The 21550-nt window shown below is 49.1% G+C and overlaps 1 protein-coding gene across 1 annotated transcript in view; it reads left to right on the forward strand.

Annotated features, from left to right (window-relative positions):
- The window catches only part of LOC138929446 (collagen alpha-2(I) chain-like), a gene marked incomplete at its 3' end in the record, with an annotated part of 50262 nt that extends 31432 nt beyond the window's left edge, over positions 1 to 18830 (forward strand). Inside the window, exons 7-9 of the mRNA XM_070288881.1 lie at positions 14690 to 15043; positions 16573 to 16945; positions 18380 to 18830. Of these exons, the coding sequence (XP_070144982.1) occupies positions 14690 to 15043; positions 16573 to 16945; positions 18380 to 18830 (1178 nt within the window). The remainder of the gene's footprint in view (positions 1 to 14689; positions 15044 to 16572; positions 16946 to 18379) is intronic.
- Between the last annotated feature and the right edge of the window lie 2720 nt (positions 18831 to 21550).

Raw genomic sequence — 21550 nt, forward strand, 5'->3', positions numbered from 1 at the left:
AATCCAGGGGATGACTCCTTGGTTAGTCCTCCTTCGGAGTACTTGACCGATCGCCGGTCAAAAGCCGAATGGCATCCCCACTGCTGTGGCCCGTCTTATATAGGACCGAGGCGAGGCTTAGTGTGGCCAAGAGAATATATTTGAGAAATACCAAGTATCGATATTTTCATAGCCAACTAATTTCTGGAATTTTTTGCCGATATATATTTCTGACGATCTGGTACTTTTGGTCGCTCGGATTTTTACCTATATTTATAAAAAAACTGGCGGAACAACAATCGGCGGAATCGGAAAGCGGTATCGGAAAGCTGTTCTGAATAGGTTTTTCTTAGCTTAACAAAATTGCATACTCATTTTTACTAAAATACTTACCCATAATTTATAAAAAAGTTTTGATCTATTTTGTGTCGTTAATTTATAAGAAATTGGTGGAAGCGCCCGGCTGCGGTGGTGGCGTCCGGTTCCCGCGGTGGCGTCCGGCTCCGGCGGAGGTGCCCGGCTCCGGTAGAAGCGCCCGGCTCCGGTGAAAGCGCTCGGTTCCCGCGGTGGCGCCCGGCTCAGGTGGAGGCGCCCGGCTCCGGTGAAAGCGCTCGGTTCCCGCGGTGGCGCCCGGCTCAGGTGGAGGCGCCCGGTTTCCGCGTTGGCGCCGGCTGCCGCGGTGGTGCCCGAGGCATGTACGCATTGATCCGGCGATCCAATCCAGGGGATGACTCCTTGGTTAGTCCTCCTTCGGAGTACTTGACCGATCGCCGGTCAAAAGCCGAATGGCATCCCCACTGCTGTGGCCCGTCTTATATAGGACCGAGGCGAGGCTTAGTGTGGCCAAGAGAATATATTTGAGAAATACCAAGTATCGATATTTTCATAGCCAACTAATTTCTGGAATTTTTTGCCGATATATATTTCTGACGATCTGGTACTTTTGGTCGCTCGGATTTTTACCTATATTTATAAAAAAACTGGCGGAACAACAATCGGCGGAATCGGAAAGCGGTATCGGAGAGCTGTTCTGAATAGGTTTTTCTTAGCTTAACAAAATTGCATACTCAGTTTTGCTAAAATACTTACCCATAATTTATAAAAAAGTTTTAATCTATTTTGTGTCGTTAATTTATAAGAAATTGGTGGAGGCGCCCGGCTGCGGTGGAGGCACCCGGTTCCCGCGGTGGCGTCCGGCTCCCGCGGTGGCGTCCGGCTCCGGTGGAGGCGCCCGGCTCCGGTGGAGGCACCCGGCTCCGGTGGAGGCGCCCGGCTCCAGTGGAGGCGCCCGGCTCCCGCGTTGGCGCCGGCTGCCGCGGTAGTGCCCGAGGCATGGACGCATTGATCCGGCGATCCAATCCAGGGGATGACTCCTTAGTTAGTCCTCCTTCGGAGTACTTGACCGATCGCCGGTCAAAAGCCGAATGGCTTCCCCACTGCTGTGGCCCGTCTTATATAGGGCCGAGGCGAGGCTTAGTGTGGCCAAGAGAATATATTTGAGAAATACCAAGTATCGATATTTTCATAGCCACCTAATTTCTGGAATTTTTTGCCGATATATATTTTTACCTATTTTTATAAAAAAAATGGCGGAACAACAATCGGCGGAAAATCTCATAGCTCGGCCAAAAATGCATGAAATCCAATTCGGAAAGCTGTTCTGAATAGGTTTTTCTAAGCAGTTTTGCAGTTTTGCTAAAATACTTACCCATAATTTATAAAAAAGTTTTAATCTATTTTGTATCGTTAATTTATAAGAAATTGGTGGAAGCGCCCGGCTCCGGTGGTGGCGTCCGGTTCCCGCGGTGGCGTCCGGCTCCGGCGGAGGTGCCCGGCTCCGGTGAAAGCGCTCGGTTCCCGCGGTGGCGCCCGGCTCAGGTGGAGGCGCCCGGTTCCCGCGTTGGCGCCCGGCACAGGTGAAAGCGCCCGGTTCCCGCGGTGGCGCCCGGCTCAGGTGGAGGCGCCCGGTTCCCGCGTTGGCGCCCGGCTCAGGTGGAGGCGCCCGGTTCCCGCGTTGGCGCCGGCTGCCGCGGTAGTGCCCGAGGCATGGACGCATTGATCCGGCGATCCAATCCAGGGGATGACTCCTTGGTTAGTCCTCCTTCGGAGTACTTGACCGATCGCCGGTCAAAAGCCGAATGGCTTCCCCACTGCTGTGGCCCGTCTTATATAGGGCCGAGGCGTGGCTTAGTGTGGCCAAGAGAATATATTTGAGAAATACCAAGTATCGATATTTTCATAGCCAACTAATTTCTGGAATTTTTTGCCGATATATATTTTTACCTATTTTTATAAAAAAATGGCGGAACAACAATCGGCGGAAAATCTCATAGCTCGGCCAAAAATGCATGAAATCCAATTCGGAAAGCTGTTCTGAATAGGTTTTTCTAAGCTTAACAAAATTCCATACTCAGTTTTGCTAAAATACTGGAATTTCTGGAATTTTTTGCCGATATATATTTTTACCTATTTTTATAAAAAAATGGCGGAACAACAATCGGCGGAAAATCTCATAGCTCGGCCAAAAATGCATGAAATCCAATTCGGAAAGCTGTTCTGAATAGGTTTTTCTAAGCTTAACAAAATTGCATACTCAGTTTTGCTAAAATACTTACCCATAATTTATAAAAAAGTTTTAATCTATTTTGTATCGTTAATTTATAAGAAATTGGTGGAAGCGCCCTGCTCCGGTGGTGGAGTCCGGTTCCCGCGGTGGCGTCCGGCTCCGGCGGAGGTGCCCGGCTCCGGTGAAAGCGCTCGGTTCCCGCGGTGGCGCCCGGCTCAGGTGGAGGCGCCCGGTTCCCGCGTTGGCGCCCGGCTCAGGTGGAGGCGCCCGGTTCCCGCGTTGGCGCCGGCTGCCGCGGTAGTGCCCGAGGCATGGACGCATTGATCCGGCGATCCAATCCAGGGGATGACTCCTTGGTTAGTCCTCCTTCGGAGTACTTGACCGATCGCCGGTCAAAAGCCGAATGGCTTCCCCACTGCTGTGGCCCGTCTTATATAGGGCCGAGGCGAGGCTTAGTGTGGCCAAGAGAATATATTTGAGAAATACCAAGTATCGATATTTTCATAGCCAACTAATTTCTGGAATTTTTTGCCGATATATATTTTTACCTATTTTTATAAAAAAATGGCGGAACAACAATCGGCGGAAAATCTCATAGCTCGGCCAAAAATGCATGAAATCCAATTCAGAAAGCTGTTCTGAATAGGTTTTTCTAAGCTTAACAAAATTGCATACTCAGTTTTGCTAAAATACTTACCCATAATTTATAAAAAAGTTTTAATCTATTTTTTATCGTTAATTTATAAGAAATTGGTGGAAGCGCCCGGCTCCGGTGGTGGCGTCCGGTTCCCGCGGTGGCGTCCGGCTCCGGCGGAGGTGCCCGGCTCCGGTAGAAGCGCCCGGCCCCGGTGAAAGCGCTCGGTTCCCGCGGTGGCGCCCGGCTCCGGTGGAAGCGCCCGGCTCAGGTGGAGGCGCCCGGTTCCCGCGTTGGCGCCGGCTGCCGCGGTAGTGCCCGAGGCATGGACGCATTGATCCGGCGATCCAATCCAGGGGATGACTCCTTGGTTAGTCCTCCTTCGGAGTACTTGACCGATCGCCGGTCAAAAGCCGAATGGCTTCCCCACTGCTGTGGCCCGTCTTATATAGGGCCGAGGCGAGGCTTAGTGTGACCAAGAGAATATATTTGAGAAATACCAAGTATCGATATTTTCATAGCCAACTAATTTCTGGAATTTTTTGCCGATATATATTTCTGACGATCTGGTACTTTTGGTCGCTCGGATTTTTACCTATATTTATAAAAAAACTGGCGGAACAACAATCGGCGGAAAATCTCATAGCTCGGCCAAAAATGCATGAAATCCAATTCGGAAAGCTGTTCTGAATAGGTTTTTCTAAGCTTAACAAAATTGCATACTCAGTTTTGCTAAAATACTTACCCATAATTTATAAAAAAGTTTTAATCTATTTTTTATCGTTAATTTATAAGAAATTGGTGGAAGCGCCCGGCTCCGGTGGAGGCGCCCGGTTCCCGCGGTGGCGCCCGGCTCCGGTGGAGGCGCCCGGTTCCCGCGGTGGCATCCGGCTTCGGCGGAGGCTCGCGGCTCCGGTGGAAGCGCTCGGCTCCCGCGGTGGCGCCCGGCTCCGGTGGAGGCACCCGGCTCCGGTGGAGGCACCCAGCTCCGGTGGAGGCGCCCGGCTCCGGGGGAAACGCCCGGCTCCGGTGGAGGCGCCCGGTTCCCGCGTTGGCGCCGGCTGCCGCGGTAGTGCCCGAGGCATGGACGCATTGATCCGGCGATCCAATCCAGGGGATGACTCCTTGGTTAGTCCTCCTTCGGAGTACTTGACCGATCGCCGGTCAAAAGCCGAATGGCTTCCCCACTGCTGTGGCCCGTCTTATATAGGGCCGAGGCGAGGCTTAGTGTGGCCAAGAGAATATATTTGAGAAATACCAAGTATCGATATTTTCATAGCCAACTAATTTCTGGAATTTTTTGCCGATATATATTTTTACCTATTTTTATAAAAAAAATGGCGGAACAACAATCGGCGGAAAATCTCATAGCTCGGCCAAAAATGCATGAAATCCAATTCGGAAAGCTGTTCTGAATAGGTTTTTCTAAGCTTAACAAAATTGCATACTCAGTTTTGCTAAAATACTTACCCATAATTCATAAAAAAGTTGTAATCTATTTTTTATCTATAATTTATAAGAAATTGGTGCCGATATATATTTCTGACGATCTGGTACTTTTGATCGCTCGGATTTTTACCTATTTTTATAAAAAAATGGCGGAACAACAATCGGCGGAAAATCTCATAGCTCGGCCAAAAATGCATGAAATCCAATTCGGAAAGCTGTTCTGAATAGGTGTTGGAGGGGGGCGGCTTTAAGCTGAAATGCACTCGGATAAATAATAACACGTAGAACTTGTCGGGGTTTTACGCGACGTGCGTCGATGTTTATTTAGTCGTAGGTAAATTGGTACTGGTCAATACAAAAGAAACTAAAGCTAGGGAGAGCGGATTGGAAGCTCTAGGACTGGAAGTCCGGAGGAAGAGGGAGAGAAAAGGAGAGCGTTCGGGATCACACTGCCTCCCGAAATTGAGCGCCTTTCTGGCGTGAACATTCTCCCCCCCCTTGCGAGGATACGCAGCAAAAGTACCAGGAAGTATTAGCTCTGGAAAGCGTAGGATAACGCTGAGCGTTCGTCGGCATGTAGAAGGGTGTGGTGATCCTGTCCACACGACTGGCATCGGTCGCTACTTCGACAGGATCCTCCGGAATGGTGGTGGGCCAGGCAGTTGACGCAGTACTTCCTGTCGATGACTGTCTGGAGCCGTTTCTTCGCATCAAGCCGGAGAAAACGGTGGCACTTCCGAAGAGGATGGTTCCCTTGGCAGACTCGGCATTGGTAGGATAAAATACCTCGGGAACGTCTGCTCTTGCTGTCGTCGTACGGAACCCAGTAATTGGAATCGGCAGAAGTGGTCACTCGTGTGGAGAACGAGGAAATTCTTTGGATGGGTGCAGGAATTTGTGGTGCGTCATCACGAGGATTCGGAACACTGGATGAAGTGTTGCTTGGATGCAACAATGTGTGATGCCGACCGTGACAAATAAGACAGCTGTGGGCGCTTGTGCAATTACGGAGCGGATGACCGCTTGCAAAGCAATTTGAGCACAACTGCTTTTTCTCAATGTAAGATGATCGATCGACTATCGTCATTTGGAGGAAGCGTGGACATTTACGCACGGGATGGTTCTCTGCAGAACACAAATCGCATCTTTTGGATAAGTGAACAATCCGCGTACTAAAGGATTTTAGTACTCGCGGTGCCACGATGGATTTTGTCGGGTTGGACGGACTGAGGCGTATCGTAGGAGGTTGAATAGAATTTATAGATTCCAGAGTTCTATGGCGCTCAGTAAGGAAAGAATCTAATTCTAGCCACGTCGGAATCTCGGTTTTATTTGGTAAGGACTGCTCCCATAATGAGAGCGTCAGCTTTGGAAGCTTCGTGGAACACAAATAAACCAATAGACAATCCCAATTATCCGTAGGAAGGCCGGACAGAGTTAGGGATGTGAGGCAATTTTGAATTTTATTTTGCAGCTCCTTCAAGGCTGCCGAGGACTCACGTTCAATGGACTGAATGTTCAACAATTTCTTCAGTTGGCTGTTTACCAACGCGCGTTTATTTTCGAAACGCTCAGATAGGTTTTTCCATGCTGAGCGGAAACCGTCATTGGTGAGTGGCGAATTTGAAACTATGGAATGAGCTTCACCACTCGTCTTGGCATTTAAATAGAACAACTTTTCTACAGGGGTCAGCGTAGGATTGTCGATATAGACCGCTGTGAAAAGGTCCCGGAAAGTCGGCCAGCGAAGATAATCGCCTGAGAAAACTTCCGTTTCGCACGGAGGAAGCCGACAGCCAGACGGAAAGGAATTTTGGGGCGCAGGAGGTTGGACTGGAGCTGCTTTAGCAGAGATCGTGTCGATCTGTTCCATGAACTTGGCGGCATAAATGGAATAGGTGTCGTCGTATTTTGCCTTAAGGGTAGGCAAGGTGTCTGCAGCGCCCTCGAAGCCAACTGAAATTCGCTCTGAACAAGCTTCGTACTCTGTCTCGACCTTATCCCATAGCGCTCGGACTTGGTCGAGATGAATTTGGCAGGTGTATTTGGATGGAGTGGGTGCTGCTGGATTGCAGACTCTAGAGTTGAAGTGCCTCAAACGGTCAGAAATCAAAGTAAATTTGTTCAAAATAGTTGAAGTCATTTTGGATATTTTTTTTACAAAAATGTAATGTAAATATATATTAAAATGTATGGGTCGAAGTTTGATTGGGAATTTAGGAACCAATCGGACTCGTAATAATTATTTTTGCTATAATAATTATATTTGTGGAAAATTGTATTTTCTCCCTTGGAATTTAAAACGGAAATATGCAATTTAATTTAATAATTCCGGTCAGCAGCGAATAATATACGGTCACACTAGTGCGGATACGGAAGCGCACTTGGATTTCTAACTTAATTCGTTAGTTGGAATTTTAATATAAAATAATTTACAAATTATTTTATTGATCTGGACTTATGTGATTGACCGGTGCTGTATTTTGGAACCAATACGTGTGTATGTCTATTTGTGCACCTGTCGTATGCAAGTGCAAAATAGCGGAGATAAGGAGAGGCGGAAAAAATTGCCAAATATTGGAGCGTCGACTTGCAGACGATTATGTATGTATGTACATATGTAACTGCAGCTCAGGATAGAGCAAGGGAGCAAATAAACAAATATATGTACGAATTAAATCAATTTATAATTTTAGTAGCTGCGGACAGTTATTGTTGTAAATTTGTAAATATACATAAGTTTCGGAGTGAAGTGGACTGTATTTGTAGTATGTATGTAATGTAAATAAATGCTAGCGGGAACACAGTAAACGAGAAGGAATTAAGAATAATTCGTAATTGGAAAGTTTTACTGTGGCTTAGGCATTTATTTAAACAAACACTTTATGAATTTTGGAACCCGTAGATCTTGTATAGAAATTATTTGGATATAATTTCTCGATTTGGGGAAATGTCAATGTTGACAGTGATTGTAGTTTTGTGGAGTGGACTGTATTGAATATGTATGTAAATGTAAATAAATGCTAGCGGGAACACAGTTAACGAAGAGGAATCGAGAACTATTGGAATTAAATTCTCACTGTGGCTATTGCATTTATTTATTTATTTAAACACACACTTTTGGATTTCGGCACAGAAACACAAATGTAGAAAATTTGGAAACCGAATTATTTTGAATTTGGAATTGGAAATTATGCTGCCGTGTGTCGGATCAATCGGACTTGGATTTAGACAATAATCATACAGAGAAGTTAAGACGAATTGAGTTTCGCAAAACCTAACTGTATGACCGGCAGCAATAATGTAATGGACTTATCTGGTGCGGTGTTAAAGCCACCGGAGCTGCTGGTGGATGAAATCCGGCTCGAAGGACCAAATGTTGGAGGGGGGCGGCTTTAAGCTGAAATGCACTCGGATAAATAATAACACGTTGAACTTGTCGGGGTTTTACGCGACGTGCGTCGATGTTTATTTAGTCGTAGGTAAATTGGTACTGGTCAATACAAAAGAAACTAAAGCTAGGGAGAGCGGATTGGAAGCTCTAGGACTGGAAGTCCGGAGGAAGAGGGAGAGAAAAGGAGAGCGTTCGGGATCACACTGCCTCCCGAAATTGAGCGCCTTTCTGGCGTGAACATTCTCCCCCCCCTTGCGAGGATACGCAGCAAAAGTACCAGGAAGTATTAGCTCTGGAAAGCGTAGGATAACGCTGAGCGTTCGTCGGCATGTAGAAGGGTGTGGTGATCCTGTCCACACGACTGGCATCGGTCGCTACTTCGACAGGATCCTCCGGAATGGTGGTGGGCCAGGCAGTTGACGCAGTACTTCCTGTCGATGACTGTCTGGAGCCGTTTCTTCGCATCAAGCCGGAGAAAACGGTGGCACTTCCGAAGAGGATGGTTCCCTTGGCAGACTCGGCATTGGTAGGATAAAATACCTCGGGAACGTCTGCTCTTGCTGTCGTCGTACGGAACCCAGTAATTGGAATCGGCAGAAGTGGTCACTCGTGTGGAGAACGAGGAAATTCTTTGGATGGGTGCAGGAATTTGTGGTGCGTCATCACGAGGATTCGGAACACTGGATGAAGTGTTGCTTGGATGCAACAATGTGTGATGCCGACCGTGACAAATAAGACAGCTGTGGGCGCTTGTGCAATTACGGAGCGGATGACCGCTTGCAAAGCAATTTGAGCACAACTGCTTTTTCTCAATGTAAGATGATCGATCGACTATCGTCATTTGGAGGAAGCGTGGACATTTACGCACGGGATGGTTCTCTGCAGAACACAAATCGCATCTTTTGGATAAGTGAACAATCCGCGTACTAAAGGATTTTAGTACTCGCGGTGCCACGATGGATTTTGTCGGGTTGGACGGACTGAGGCGTATCGTAGGAGGTTGAATAGAATTTATAGATTCCAGAGTTCTATGGCGCTCAGTAAGGAAAGAATCTAATTCTAGCCACGTCGGAATCTCGGTTTTATTTGGTAAGGACTGCTCCCATAATGAGAGCGTCAGCTTTGGAAGCTTCGTGGAACACAAATAAACCAATAGACAATCCCAATTATCCGTAGGAAGGCCGGACAGAGTTAGGGATGTGAGGCAATTTTGAATTGTATTTTGCAGCTCCTTCAAGGCTGCCGAGGACTCACGTTCAATGGACTGAATGTTCAACAATTTCTTCAGTTGGCTGTTTACCAACGCGCGTTTATTTTCGAAACGCTCAAATAGGTTTTTCCATGCTGAGCGGAAACCGTCATTGGTGAGTGGCGAATTTGAAACTATGGAATGAGCTTCACCACTCGTCTTGGCATTTAAATAGAACAACTTTTCTACAGGGGTCAGCGTAGGATTGTCGATATAGACCGCTGTGAAAAGGTCCCGGAAAGTCGGCCAGCGAAGATAATCGCCTGAGAAAACTTCCGTTTCGCACGGAGGAAGCCGACAGCCAGACGGAAAGGAATTTTGGGGCGCAGGAGGTTGGACTGGAGCTGCTTTAGCAGAGATCGTGTCGATCTGTTCCATGAACTTGGCGGCACACCGTTCATAAATGGAATAGGTGTCGTCGTATTTTGCCTTAAGGGTAGGCAAGGTGTCTGCAGCGCCCTCGAAGCCAACTGAAATTCGCTCTGAACAAGCTTCGTACTCTGTCTCGACCTTATCCCATAGCGCTCGGACTTGGTCGAGATGAATTTGGCAGGTGTATTTGGATGGAGTGGGTGCTGCTGGATTGCAGACTCTAGAGTTGAAGTGCCTCAAACGGTCAGAAATCAAAGTAAATTTGTTCAAAATAGTTGAAGTCATTTTGGATATTTTTTTTACAAAAATGTAATGTAAATATATATTAAAATGTATGGGTCGAAGTTTGATTGGGAATTTAGGAACCAATCGGACTCGTAATAATTATTTTTGCTATAATAATTATATTTGTGGAAAATTGTATTTTCTCCCTTGGAATTTAAAACGGAAATATGCAATTTAATTTAATAATTCCGGTCAGCAGCGAATAATATACGGTCACACTAGTGCGGATACGGAAGCGCACTTGGATTTCTAACTTAATTCGTTAGTTGGAATTTTAATATAAAATAATTTACAAATTATTTTATTGATCTGGACTTATGTGATTGACCGGTGCTGTATTTTGGAACCAATACGTGTGTATGTCTATTTGTGCACCTGTCGTATGCAAGTGCAAAATAGCGGAGATAAGGAGAGGCGGAAAAAATTGCCAAATATTGGAGCGTCGACTTGCAGACGATTATGTATGTATGTACATATGTAACTGCAGCTCAGGATAGAGCAAGGGAGCAAATAAACAAATATATGTACGAATTAAATCAATTAATAATTTTAGTAGCTGCGGACAGTTATTGTTGTAAATTTGTAAATATACATAAGTTTCGGAGTGAAGTGGACTGTATTTGTAGTATGTATGTAATGTAAATAAATGCTAGCGGGAACACAGTAAACGAGAAGGAATTAAGAATAATTCGTAATTGGAAAGTTTTACTGTGGCTTAGGCATTTATTTAAACAAACACTTTATGAATTTTGGAACCCGTAGATCTTGTATAGAAATTATTTGGATATAATTTCTCGATTTGGGGAAATGTCAATGTTGACAGTGATTGTAGTTTTGTGGAGTGGACTGTATTGAATATGTATGTAAATGTAAATAAATGCTAGCGGGAACACAGTTAACGAAGAGGAATCGAGAACTATTGGAATTAAATTCTCACTGTGGCTATTGCATTTATTTATTTATTTAAACACACACTTTTGGATTTCGGCACAGAAACACAAATGTAGAAAATTTGGAAACCGAATTATTTTGAATTTGGAATTGGAAATTATGCTGCCGTGTGTCGGATCAATCGGACTTGGATTTAGACAATAATCATACAGAGAAGTTAAGACGAATTGAGTTTCGCAAAACCTAACTGTATGACCGGCAGCAATAATGTAATGGACTTATCTGGTGCGGTGTTAAAGCCACCGGAGCTGCTGGTGGATGAAATCCGGCTCGAAGGACCAAATGTTGGAGGGGGGCGGCTTTAAGCTGAAATGCACTCGGATAAATAATAACACGTTGAACTTGTCGGGGTTTTACGCGACGTGCGTCGATGTTTATTTAGTCGTAGGTAAATTGGTACTGGTCAATACAAAAGAAACTAAAGCTAGGGAGAGCGGATTGGAAGCTCTAGGACTGGAAGTCCGGAGGAAGAGGGAGAGAAAAGGAGAGCGTTCGGGATCACACTGCCTCCCGAAATTGAGCGCCTTTCTGGCGTGAACATTCTCCCCCCCCTTGCGAGGATACGCAGCAAAAGTACCAGGAAGTATTAGCTCTGGAAAGCGTAGGATAACGCTGAGCGTTCGTCGGCATGTAGAAGGGTGTGGTGATCCTGTCCACACGACTGGCATCGGTCGCTACTTCGACAGGATCCTCCGGAATGGTGGTGGGCCAGGCAGTTGACGCAGTACTTCCTGTCGATGACTGTCTGGAGCCGTTTCTTCGCATCAAGCCGGAGAAAACGGTGGCACTTCCGAAGAGGATGGTTCCCTTGGCAGACTCGGCATTGGTAGGATAAAATACCTCGGGAACGTCTGCTCTTGCTGTCGTCGTACGGAACCCAGTAATTGGAATCGGCAGAAGTGGTCACTCGTGTGGAGAACGAGGAAATTCTTTGGATGGGTGCAGGAATTTGTGGTGCGTCATCACGAGGATTCGGAACACTGGATGAAGTGTTGCTTGGATGCAACAATGTGTGATGCCGACCGTGACAAATAAGACAGCTGTGGGCGCTTGTGCAATTACGGAGCGGATGACCGCTTGCAAAGCAATTTGAGCACAACTGCTTTTTCTCAATGTAAGATGATCGATCGACTATCGTCATTTGGAGGAAGCGTGGACATTTACGCACGGGATGGTTCTCTGCAGAACACAAATCGCATCTTTTGGATAAGTGAACAATCCGCGTACTAAAGGATTTTAGTACTCGCGGTGCCACGATGGATTTTGTCGGGTTGGACGGACTGAGGCGTATCGTAGGAGGTTGAATAGAATTTATAGATTCCAGAGTTCTATGGCGCTCAGTAAGGAAAGAATCTAATTCTAGCCACGTCGGAATCTCGGTTTTATTTGGTAAGGACTGCTCCCATAATGAGAGCGTCAGCTTTGGAAGCTTCGTGGAACACAAATAAACCAATAGACAATCCCAATTATCCGTAGGAAGGCCGGACAGAGTTAGGGATGTGAGGCAATTTTGAATTGTATTTTGCAGCTCCTTCAAGGCTGCCGAGGACTCACGTTCAATGGACTGAATGTTCAACAATTTCTTCAGTTGGCTGTTTACCAACGCGCGTTTATTTTCGAAACGCTCAGATAGGTTTTTCCATGCTGAGCGGAAACCGTCATTGGTGAGTGGCGAATTTGAAACTATGGAATGAGCTTCACCACTCGTCTTGGCATTTAAATAGAACAACTTTTCTACAGGGGTCAGCGTAGGATTGTCGATATAGACCGCTGTGAAAAGGTCCCGGAAAGTCGGCCAGCGAAGATAATCGCCTGAGAAAACTTCCGTTTCGCACGGAGGAAGCCGACAGCCAGACGGAAAGGAATTTTGGGGCGCAGGAGGTTGGACTGGAGCTGCTTTAGCAGAGATCGTGTCGATCTGTTCCATGAACTTGGCGGCACACCGTTCATAAATGGAATAGGTGTCGTCGTATTTTGCCTTAAGGGTAGGCAAGGTGTCTGCAGCGCCCTCGAAGCCAACTGAAATTCGCTCTGAACAAGCTTCGTACTCTGTCTCGACCTTATCCCATAGCGCTCGGACTTGGTCGAGATGAATTTGGCAGGTGTATTTGGATGGAGTGGGTGCTGCTGGATTGCAGACTCTAGAGTTGAAGTGCCTCAAACGGTCAGAAATCAAAGTAAATTTGTTCAAAATAGTTGAAGTCATTTTGGATATTTTTTTTACAAAAATGTAATGTAAATATATATTAAAATGTATGGGTCGAAGTTTGATTGGGAATTTAGGAACCAATCGGACTCGTAATAATTATTTTTGCTATAATAATTATATTTGTGGAAAATTGTATTTTCTCCCTTGGAATTTAAAACGGAAATATGCAATTTAATTTAATAATTCCGGTCAGCAGCGAATAATATACGGTCACACTAGTGCGGATACGGAAGCGCACTTGGATTTCAAACTTAATTCGTTAGTTGGAATTTTAATATAAAATAATTTACAAATTATTTTATTGATCTGGACTTATGTGATTGACCGGTGCTGTATTTTGGAACCAATACGTGTGTATGTCTATTTGTGCACCTGTCGTATGCAAGTGCAAAATAGCGGAGATAAGGAGAGGCGGAAAAAATTGCCAAATATTGGAGCGTCGACTTGCAGACGATTATGTATGTATGTACATATGTAACTGCAGCTCAGGATAGAGCAAGGGAGCAAATAAACAAATATATGTACGAATTAAATCAATTTATAATTTTAGTAGCTGCGTTGTTGTAAATTTGTAAATATACATAAGTTTCGGAGTGAAGTGGACTGTATTTGTAGTATGTATGTAATGTAAATAAATGCTAGCGGGAACACAGTAAACGAGAAGGAATTAAGAATAATTCGTAATTGGAAAGTTTTACTGTGGCTTAGGCATTTATTTAAACAAACACTTTATGAATTTTGGAACCCGTAGATCTTGTATAGAAATTATTTGGATATAATTTCTCGATTTGGGGAAATGTCAATGTTGACAGTGATTGTAGTTTTGTGGAGTGGACTGTATTGAATATGTATGTAAATGTAAATAAATGCTAGCGGGAACACAGTTAACGAAGAGGAATCGAGAACTATTGGAATTAAATTCTCACTGTGGCTATTGCATTTATTTATTTATTTAAACACACACTTTTGGATTTCGGCACAGAAACACAAATGTAGAAAATTTGGAAACCGAATTATTTTGAATTTGGAATTGGAAATTATGCTGCCGTGTGTCGGATCAATCGGACTTGGATTTAGACAATAATCATACAGAGAAGTTAAGACGAATTGAGTTTCGCAAAACCTAACTGTATGACCGGCAGCAATAATGTAATGGACTTATCTGGTGCGGTGTTAAAGCCACCGGAGCTGCTGGTGGATGAAATCCGGCTCTGATGGACCAAATGTTGGAGGGGGGCGGCTTTAAGCTGAAATGCACTCGGATAAATAATAACACGTAGAACTTGTCGGGGTTTTACGCGACGTGCGTCGATGTTTATTTAGTCGTAGGTAAATTGGTACTGGTCAATACAAAAGAAACTAAAGCTAGGGAGAGCGGATTGGAAGCTCTAGGACTGGAAGTCCGGAGGAAGAGGGAGAGAAAAGGAGAGCGTTCGGGATCACACTGCCTCCCGAAATTGAGCGCCTTTCTGGCGTGAACAATAGGTTTTTCTAAGCTTAACAAAATTGCATACTCAGTTTTGCTAAAATACATACCCATAATTTATAAAAAAAAGTTTTAATCCTTTTTTTATCGTTAATTTATAAGAAATTGGTGGAAGCGCCCGGCTCCGGTGGTGGCGTCCGGTTCCCGCGGTGGCGTCCGGCTCCGGCGGAGGTGCCCGGCTCCGGTGGGAGCGCTCGGCTACCGCGGTGGCGCCCGGCTCCGGTGGAGGCACCCGGCTCCGGTGGAGGCGCCCGGCTCCGGTGGAAGCGCCCGGCTCCGGTGAAGGCGCTCGGCTCCTGCGGTGGCGCCCGGCTCCGGTGGAGGCACCCGGCTCCGGTGGAGGCGCCCGGTTCCCGCGGTGGCGCCCGGCTCCGGCCGGGGCGCCCGGTTCCCGCGGTGGCATCCGGCTTCGTCGGAGGTTCGCGGCTCCGGTGGAAGCGCTCGGGTCCCGCGGTGGCGCCCGGCTTCGGTGGAGGCACCCGGCTCCGGTGGAGGCGCCCGGCTCCGGTGGAAGCGCCCGGCTCCGGTGGAGGCGCCCGGTTCCCGCGTTGGCGCCGGCTGCCGCGGTGGTGCCCGAGGCATGGACGCATTGATCCGGCGATCCAATCCAAGGGATGACTCCTTGGTTAGTCCTCCTTCGGAGTACTTGACCGATCGCCGGTCAAAAGCCGAATGGCTTCCCCACTGCTGTGGCCCGTCTTATATAGGGCCGAGGCGAGGCTTAGTGTGACCAAGAGAATATATTTGAGAAATACCAAGTATCGATATTTTCATAGCCAACTAATTTCTGGAATTTTTTGCCGATATATATTTCTGACGATCTGGTACTTTTGGTCGCTCGGATTTTTACCTATATTTATAAAAAAACTGGCGGAACAACAATCGGCGGAAAATCTCATAGCTCGGCCAAAAATGCATGAAATCCAATTCGGAAAGATGTTCTGAATAGGTTTTTCTAAGCTTAACAAAACTGCATACTCAGTTTTGCTAAAATACTTACTCATAATTTATAAAAAAGTTTTAATCCTTTTTTTATCGTTAATTTATAAGAAATTGGTGGAAGCGCCCGGCTCCGGTGGTGGCGTCCGGTTCCCGCGGTGGCGTCCGGCTCCGGCGGAGGTGCCCGGCGCCGGTGGAAGCGCCCGGCTCCGGTGAAAGCGCTCGGTTCCTGCGGTGGCGCCCGGCTCCGGCGGAGGCACCCGGCTCCGGTGGAGGCACCCGGCTCCGGTGGAGGCGCCCGGTTCCCGCGGGGGCGCCCGGCTCCGGCGGAGGCGCCCGGTTCCCGCGGTGGCATCCGGCTTCGTCGGAGGTTCGCGGCTCCGGTGGAAGCGCTCGGCTGCCGCGGTGGCGCACGGTTCCCGCGGTGGCATCCGGCTTCGTCGGAGGTTCGCGGCTCCGGTGGAAGCGCTCGGCTGCCGCGGTGGCGCCCGGCCCCGGTGGAGGCACCCGGCTCCGGTGGAGTCGCCNGGCTCCGGTGGAAGCGCCCGGCTCCGGTGGAGGCGCCCGGTTCCCGCGTTGGCGCCGGCTGCCGCGGTAGTGCCCGAGGCATGGACGCATTGATCCGGCGATCCAATCCAGGGGATGACTCCTTGGTTAGTCCTCCTTCGGAGTACTTGACCGATGGCCGGTCAAAAGCCGAATGGCTTCCCCACTGCTGTGGCCCGTCTTATATAGGGCCGAGGCGAGGCTTAGTGTGGCCAAGAGAATATATTTGAGAAATACCAAGTATCGATATTTTCATAGCCAACGAATTTCTGGAATTTTTTGCCGATATATATTTTTACCTATTTTTATAAAAAAAATGGCGGAACAACAATCGGCGGAAAATCTCATAGCTCGGCCAAAAATGCATGAAATCCAATTCGGAAAGCTGTTCTGAATAGGTTTTTCTAAGCTTAACAAAATTGCATACTCAGTTTTGCTAAAATACATACCCATAATTTATAAAAAAAGTTTTAATCCTTTTTTTATCGTTAATTTATAAGAAATTGGTGGAAGCGCCCGGCTCCGGTGGTGGCGTCCGGTTCCCGCGGTGGCGTCCGGCTCCGGCGGAGGTGCCCGGCTCCGGTGGGAGCGCTCGGCTCCCGCGGTGGCGCCCGGCTCCGGTGGAGGCACCCGGCTCCGGTGGAGGCGCCCGGCTCCGGTGGAAGCGCCCGGCTCCGGTGGAGGCGCTCGGTTCCTGCGGTGGCGCCCGGCTCCGGGGGAGGAACCCGGGTCCGGTGGAGGCGCCCGGTTCCCGCGGTGGCGCCCGGCTCCGGTGGAGGCGCCCGGGTCCCGCGGTGGCATCCGGCTTCGTCGGAGGTTCGCGGCTCCGGTGGAAGCGCTCGGCTCCCGCGGTGGCGCCCGGCTCCGGTGGAGGCACCCGGTTCCGGTGGAGGCGCCCGGCTCCGGTGGAAGCGCCCGGCTCCGGTGGAAGCGCCCGGGTCCGGTGGAGGCGCCCGGTTCCCGCGTTGGCGCCGGCTGCCGCGGTGGTGCCCGAGGCATGGACGCATTGATCCGGCGATCCAATCCAAGGGATGACTCCTTGGTTAGTCCTCCTTCGGAGTACTTGACCGATCGCCGGTCAAAAGCCGAATGGCTTCCCCACTGCTTTGGCCCGTCTTATATAGGGCCGAGGCGAGGCTTAGTGTGACCAAGAGAATATATTTGAGAAATACCAAGTATCGATATTTTCATAGCCAACTAATTTCTGGAATTTTTTGCCGATATATATTTCTGACGATCTGGTACTTTTGGTCGCTCGGATTTTTACCTATATTTATAAAAAAACTGGCGGAACAACAATCGGCGGAAAATCTCATAGCTCGGCCAAAAATGCATGAAATCCAATTCGGAAAGATGTTCTGAATAGGTTTTTCTAAGCTTAACAAAACTGCATACTCAGTTTTGCTAAAATACTTACTCATAATTTATAAAAAAGTTTTAATCCTTTTTTTATCGTTAATTTATAAGAAATTGGTGGAAGCGGCCGGCTCCGGTGGTGGCGTCCGGTTCCCGCGGTGGCGTCCGGCTCCGGCGGAGGTGCCCGGCTCCGGTGGAAGCGCCCGGCTCCGGTGAAAGCGCTCGGTTCCTGCGGTGGCGCCCGGCTCCGGTGGAGGCACCCGGCTCCGGTGGAGGCGCCCGGTTCCCGCGGTGGCGCCCGGCTCCGGTGGAGGCGCCCGGTTCCCGCGGTGGCATCCGGCTTCGTCGGGGGTTCGCGGCGCCTGTGGAAGCGCTCGGCTGCCGCGGTGGCGCCCGGCTCCGGTGGAGGCACCCGGCTCCGGTGGAGGCGCCCGGCTCCGGTGGAAGCGCCCGGCTCCGGTGGAGGCGCCCGGTTCCCGCGTTGGCGCCGGCTGCCGCGGTAGTGCCCGAGGCATGGACGCATTGATCCGGCGATCCAATCCAGGGGATGACTCCTTGGTTAGTCCTCCTTCGGAGTACTTGACCGATCGCCGGTCAAAAGCCGAATGGCTTCCCCACTGCTGTGGCCCGTCTTATATAGGGCCGAGGCGAGGCTTAGTGTGGCCAAGAGAATATATTTGAGAAATACCAAGTATCGATATTTTCATAGCCAACGAATTTCTGGAATTTTTTGCCGATATATATTTTTACCTATTTTTATAAAAAAAATGGCGGAACAACAATCGGCGGAAAATCTCATAGCTCGGCCAAAAATGCATGAAATCCAATTCGGAAAGCTGTTCTGAATAGGTTTTTCTAAGCTTAACAAAATTGCATACTCAGTTTTGCTAAAATACATACCCATAATTTATAAAAAAAGTTTTAATCCTTTTTTTATCGTTAATTTATAAGAAATTGGTGGAAGCGCCCGGCTCCGGTGGTGGCGTCCGGTTCCCGCGGTGGCGTCCGGCTCCGGCGGAGGTGCCCGGCTCCGGTGGGAGCGCTCGGCTCCCGCGGTGGCGCCCAGCTCCGGTGGAGGCACCCGGCTCCGGGGGAGGCGCCCGGCTCCGGGGGAAGCGCCCGGCTCCGGTGGAGGCGCTCGGTTCCTGCGGTGGCGCCCGGCTCCGGTGGAGGCACCCGGCTCCGGTGGAGGGGCCCGGTTCCCGCGGTGGCGCCCGGCGTCGGTGGAGGCGCCCGGTTCCCGAGGTGGCATCCGGCTTCGTCGGAGGTTCGCGGCTCCGGTGGAAGCGCTCGGCTCCCGCGGTTGCGCCCGGCTCCGATGGAGGCACCCGGTTCCGGAGGAGGCGCCCGGGTCCGGTGGAAGCGCCCGGCTCCGGTGGAAGCGCCCGGCTCCGGTGGAGGCGCCCGGTTCCCGCGTTGGCGCCGGCTGCCGCGGTGGTGCCCGAGGCATGGACGCATTGATCCGGCGATCCAATCCAAGGGATGACTCCTTGGTTAGTCCTCCTTCGGAGTACTTGACCGATCGCCGGTCAAAAGCCGAATGGCTTCCCCACTGCTGTGGCCCGTCTTATATAGGGCCGAGGCGAGGCTTAGTGTGACCAAGAGAATATATTTGAGAAATACCAAGTATCGATATTTTCATAGCCAACTAATTTCTGGAATTTTTTGCCGATATATATTTCTGACGATCTGGTACTTTTGGTCGCTCGGATTTTTACCTATATTTATAAAAAAACTGGCGGAACAACAATCGGCGGAAAATCTCATAGCTCGGCCAAAAATGCATGAAATCCAATTCGGAAAGCTGTTCTGAATAGGTTTTTCTAAGCTTAACAAAAATTGCATACTCAGTTTTGCTAAAATACTTACCCATAATTTATAAAAAAGTTTTAATCTATTTTTTATCGTTAATTTATAAGAAATTGGTGGAAGCACCCGGCTCCGGTGGTGGCGTCCGGTTCCCGCGGTGGCGTCCGGCTCCGGTGGAAGCGCCCGGCTCCGGTGAAAGTGCTCGGTTCCCGCGGTGGCTCCCGGCTCAGGTGGAGGCGCCCGGTTCCCGCGTTGGCGCCGGCTGCCGCCGTGGTGCGCGAGGCATGGACGCATTGATCCGGCGATCCAATCCAGGGGATGACTCCTTGGTTAGTCCTCCTTCGGAGTACTTGACCGATCGCCGGTCAAAAGCCGAATGGCTTCCCCACTGCTGTGGCCCGTCTTATATAGGGCCGAGGCGAGGCTTAGTGTGACCAAGAGAATATATTTGAGAAATACCAAGTATCGATATTTTCATAGCCAACTAATTTCTGGAATTTTTTGCCGATATATATTTCTGACGATCTGGTACTTTTGGTCGCTCGGATTTTTACCTACATTTATAAAAAAACTGGCGGAACAACAATCGGCGGAAAATCTCATAGCTCGGCCAAAAATGCATGAAATCCAATTCGGAAAGATGTTCTGAATAGGTTTTTCTAAGCTTAACAAAACTGCATACTCAGTTTTGCTAAAATACTTACTCATAATTTATAAAAAAGTTTTAATCCTTTTTTTATCGTTAATTTATAAGAAATTGGTGGAAGCGCCCGGCTCCGGTGGTGGCGTCCGGTTCCCGCGGTGGCGTCCGGCTCCGGCGGAGGTGACCGGCTCCGGTGGAAGCGCCCGGCTCCGGTGAAAGCGCTCGGTTCCTGCGGTGGCGCCCGGCTCCGGTGGAGGCGCCCGGCTCCGGTGGAGGCACCCGGCTCCGGTGGTGGGGCCCGGTTCCCGCGGTGGCGCCCGGCTCCGGTGGAGGCGCCCGGGTCCCGTGGTGGCATCCGGCTTCGTCGGAGGTTCGCGGCTCCGGGGGAAGCGCTCGGCTGCCGCGGTGGCGCCAGGCTCCGGTGGAGGGACCCGGCTCCGGTGGAGGCGCCCGGCTCCGGTGGAGGCGCCCGGTTCCCGCGTTGGCGCCGGCTGCCGCGGTGGTGCCCGAGGCATGGACGCATTGATCCGGCGATCCAATCCAGGGGATGACTCCTTGGTTAGTCCTCCTTCGGAGTACTTGACCGATCGCCGGTCAAAAGCCGAATGGCTTCCCCACTGCTGTGGCCCGTCTTATATAGGGCCGAGGCGAGGCTTAGTGTGACCAAGAGAATATATTTGAGAAATACCAAGTATCGATATTTTCATAGCCAACTAATTTCTGGAATTTTTTGCCGATATATATTTCTGACGATCTGGTACTTTTGGTCGCTCGGATTTTTACCTATATTTATAAAAAAACTGGCGGAACAACAATCGGCGGAAAATCTCATAGCTCGGCCAAAAATGCATGAAATCCAATTCGGAAAGCTGTTCTGAATAGGTTTTTCTAAGCTTAACAAAAATTGCATACTCAGTTTTGCTAAAATACTTACCCATAATTTATAAAAAAGTTTTAATCTATTTTTTATCGTTAATTTATAAGAAATTGGTGGAAGCACCCGGCTCCGGTGGTGGCGTCCGGTTCCCGCGGTGGCGTCCGGCTCCGGTGGAAGCGCCCGGCTCCGGTGAAAGTGCTCGGTTCCCGCGGTGGCTCCCGGCTCAGGTGGAGGCGCCCGGTTCCCGCGTTGGCGCCGGCTGCCGCCGTGGTGCGCGAGGCATGGACGCATTGATCCGGCGATCCAATCCAGGGGATGACTCCTTGGTTAGTCCTCCTTCGGAGTACTTGACCGATCGCCGGTCAAAAGCCGAATGGCTTCCCCACTGCTGTGGCCCGTCTTATATAGGGCCGAGGCGAGGCTTAGTGTGGCCAAGAGAATATATTTGAGAAATACCAAGTATCGATATTTTCATAGCCAACTAATTTCTGGAATTTTTTGCCGATATATATTTTTACCTATTTTTATAAAAAAAATGGCGGAACAACAATCGGCGGAAAATCTCATAGCTCGGCCAAAAATGCATGAAATCCAATTCGGAAAGCTGTTCTGAATAGGTTTTTCTAAGCTTAACAAAATTGCATACTCAGTTTTGCTAAAATACTTACCCATAATTTATAAAAAAGTTTTAATCTATTTTTTATCGTTAATTTATAAGAAATTGGTGGAAGCGCCCGGCTCCGGTGGTGGCGTCCGGTTCCCGCGGTGGCGTCCGGCTCCGGCGGAGGTGCCCGGCTCCGGTAGAA

The sequence above is a fragment of the Drosophila kikkawai genome, unplaced genomic scaffold, assembly GCF_030179895.1.
Source record: "Drosophila kikkawai strain 14028-0561.14 unplaced genomic scaffold, DkikHiC1v2 scaffold_192, whole genome shotgun sequence".
Taxonomy (NCBI): domain Eukaryota; kingdom Metazoa; phylum Arthropoda; class Insecta; order Diptera; family Drosophilidae; genus Drosophila; species Drosophila kikkawai.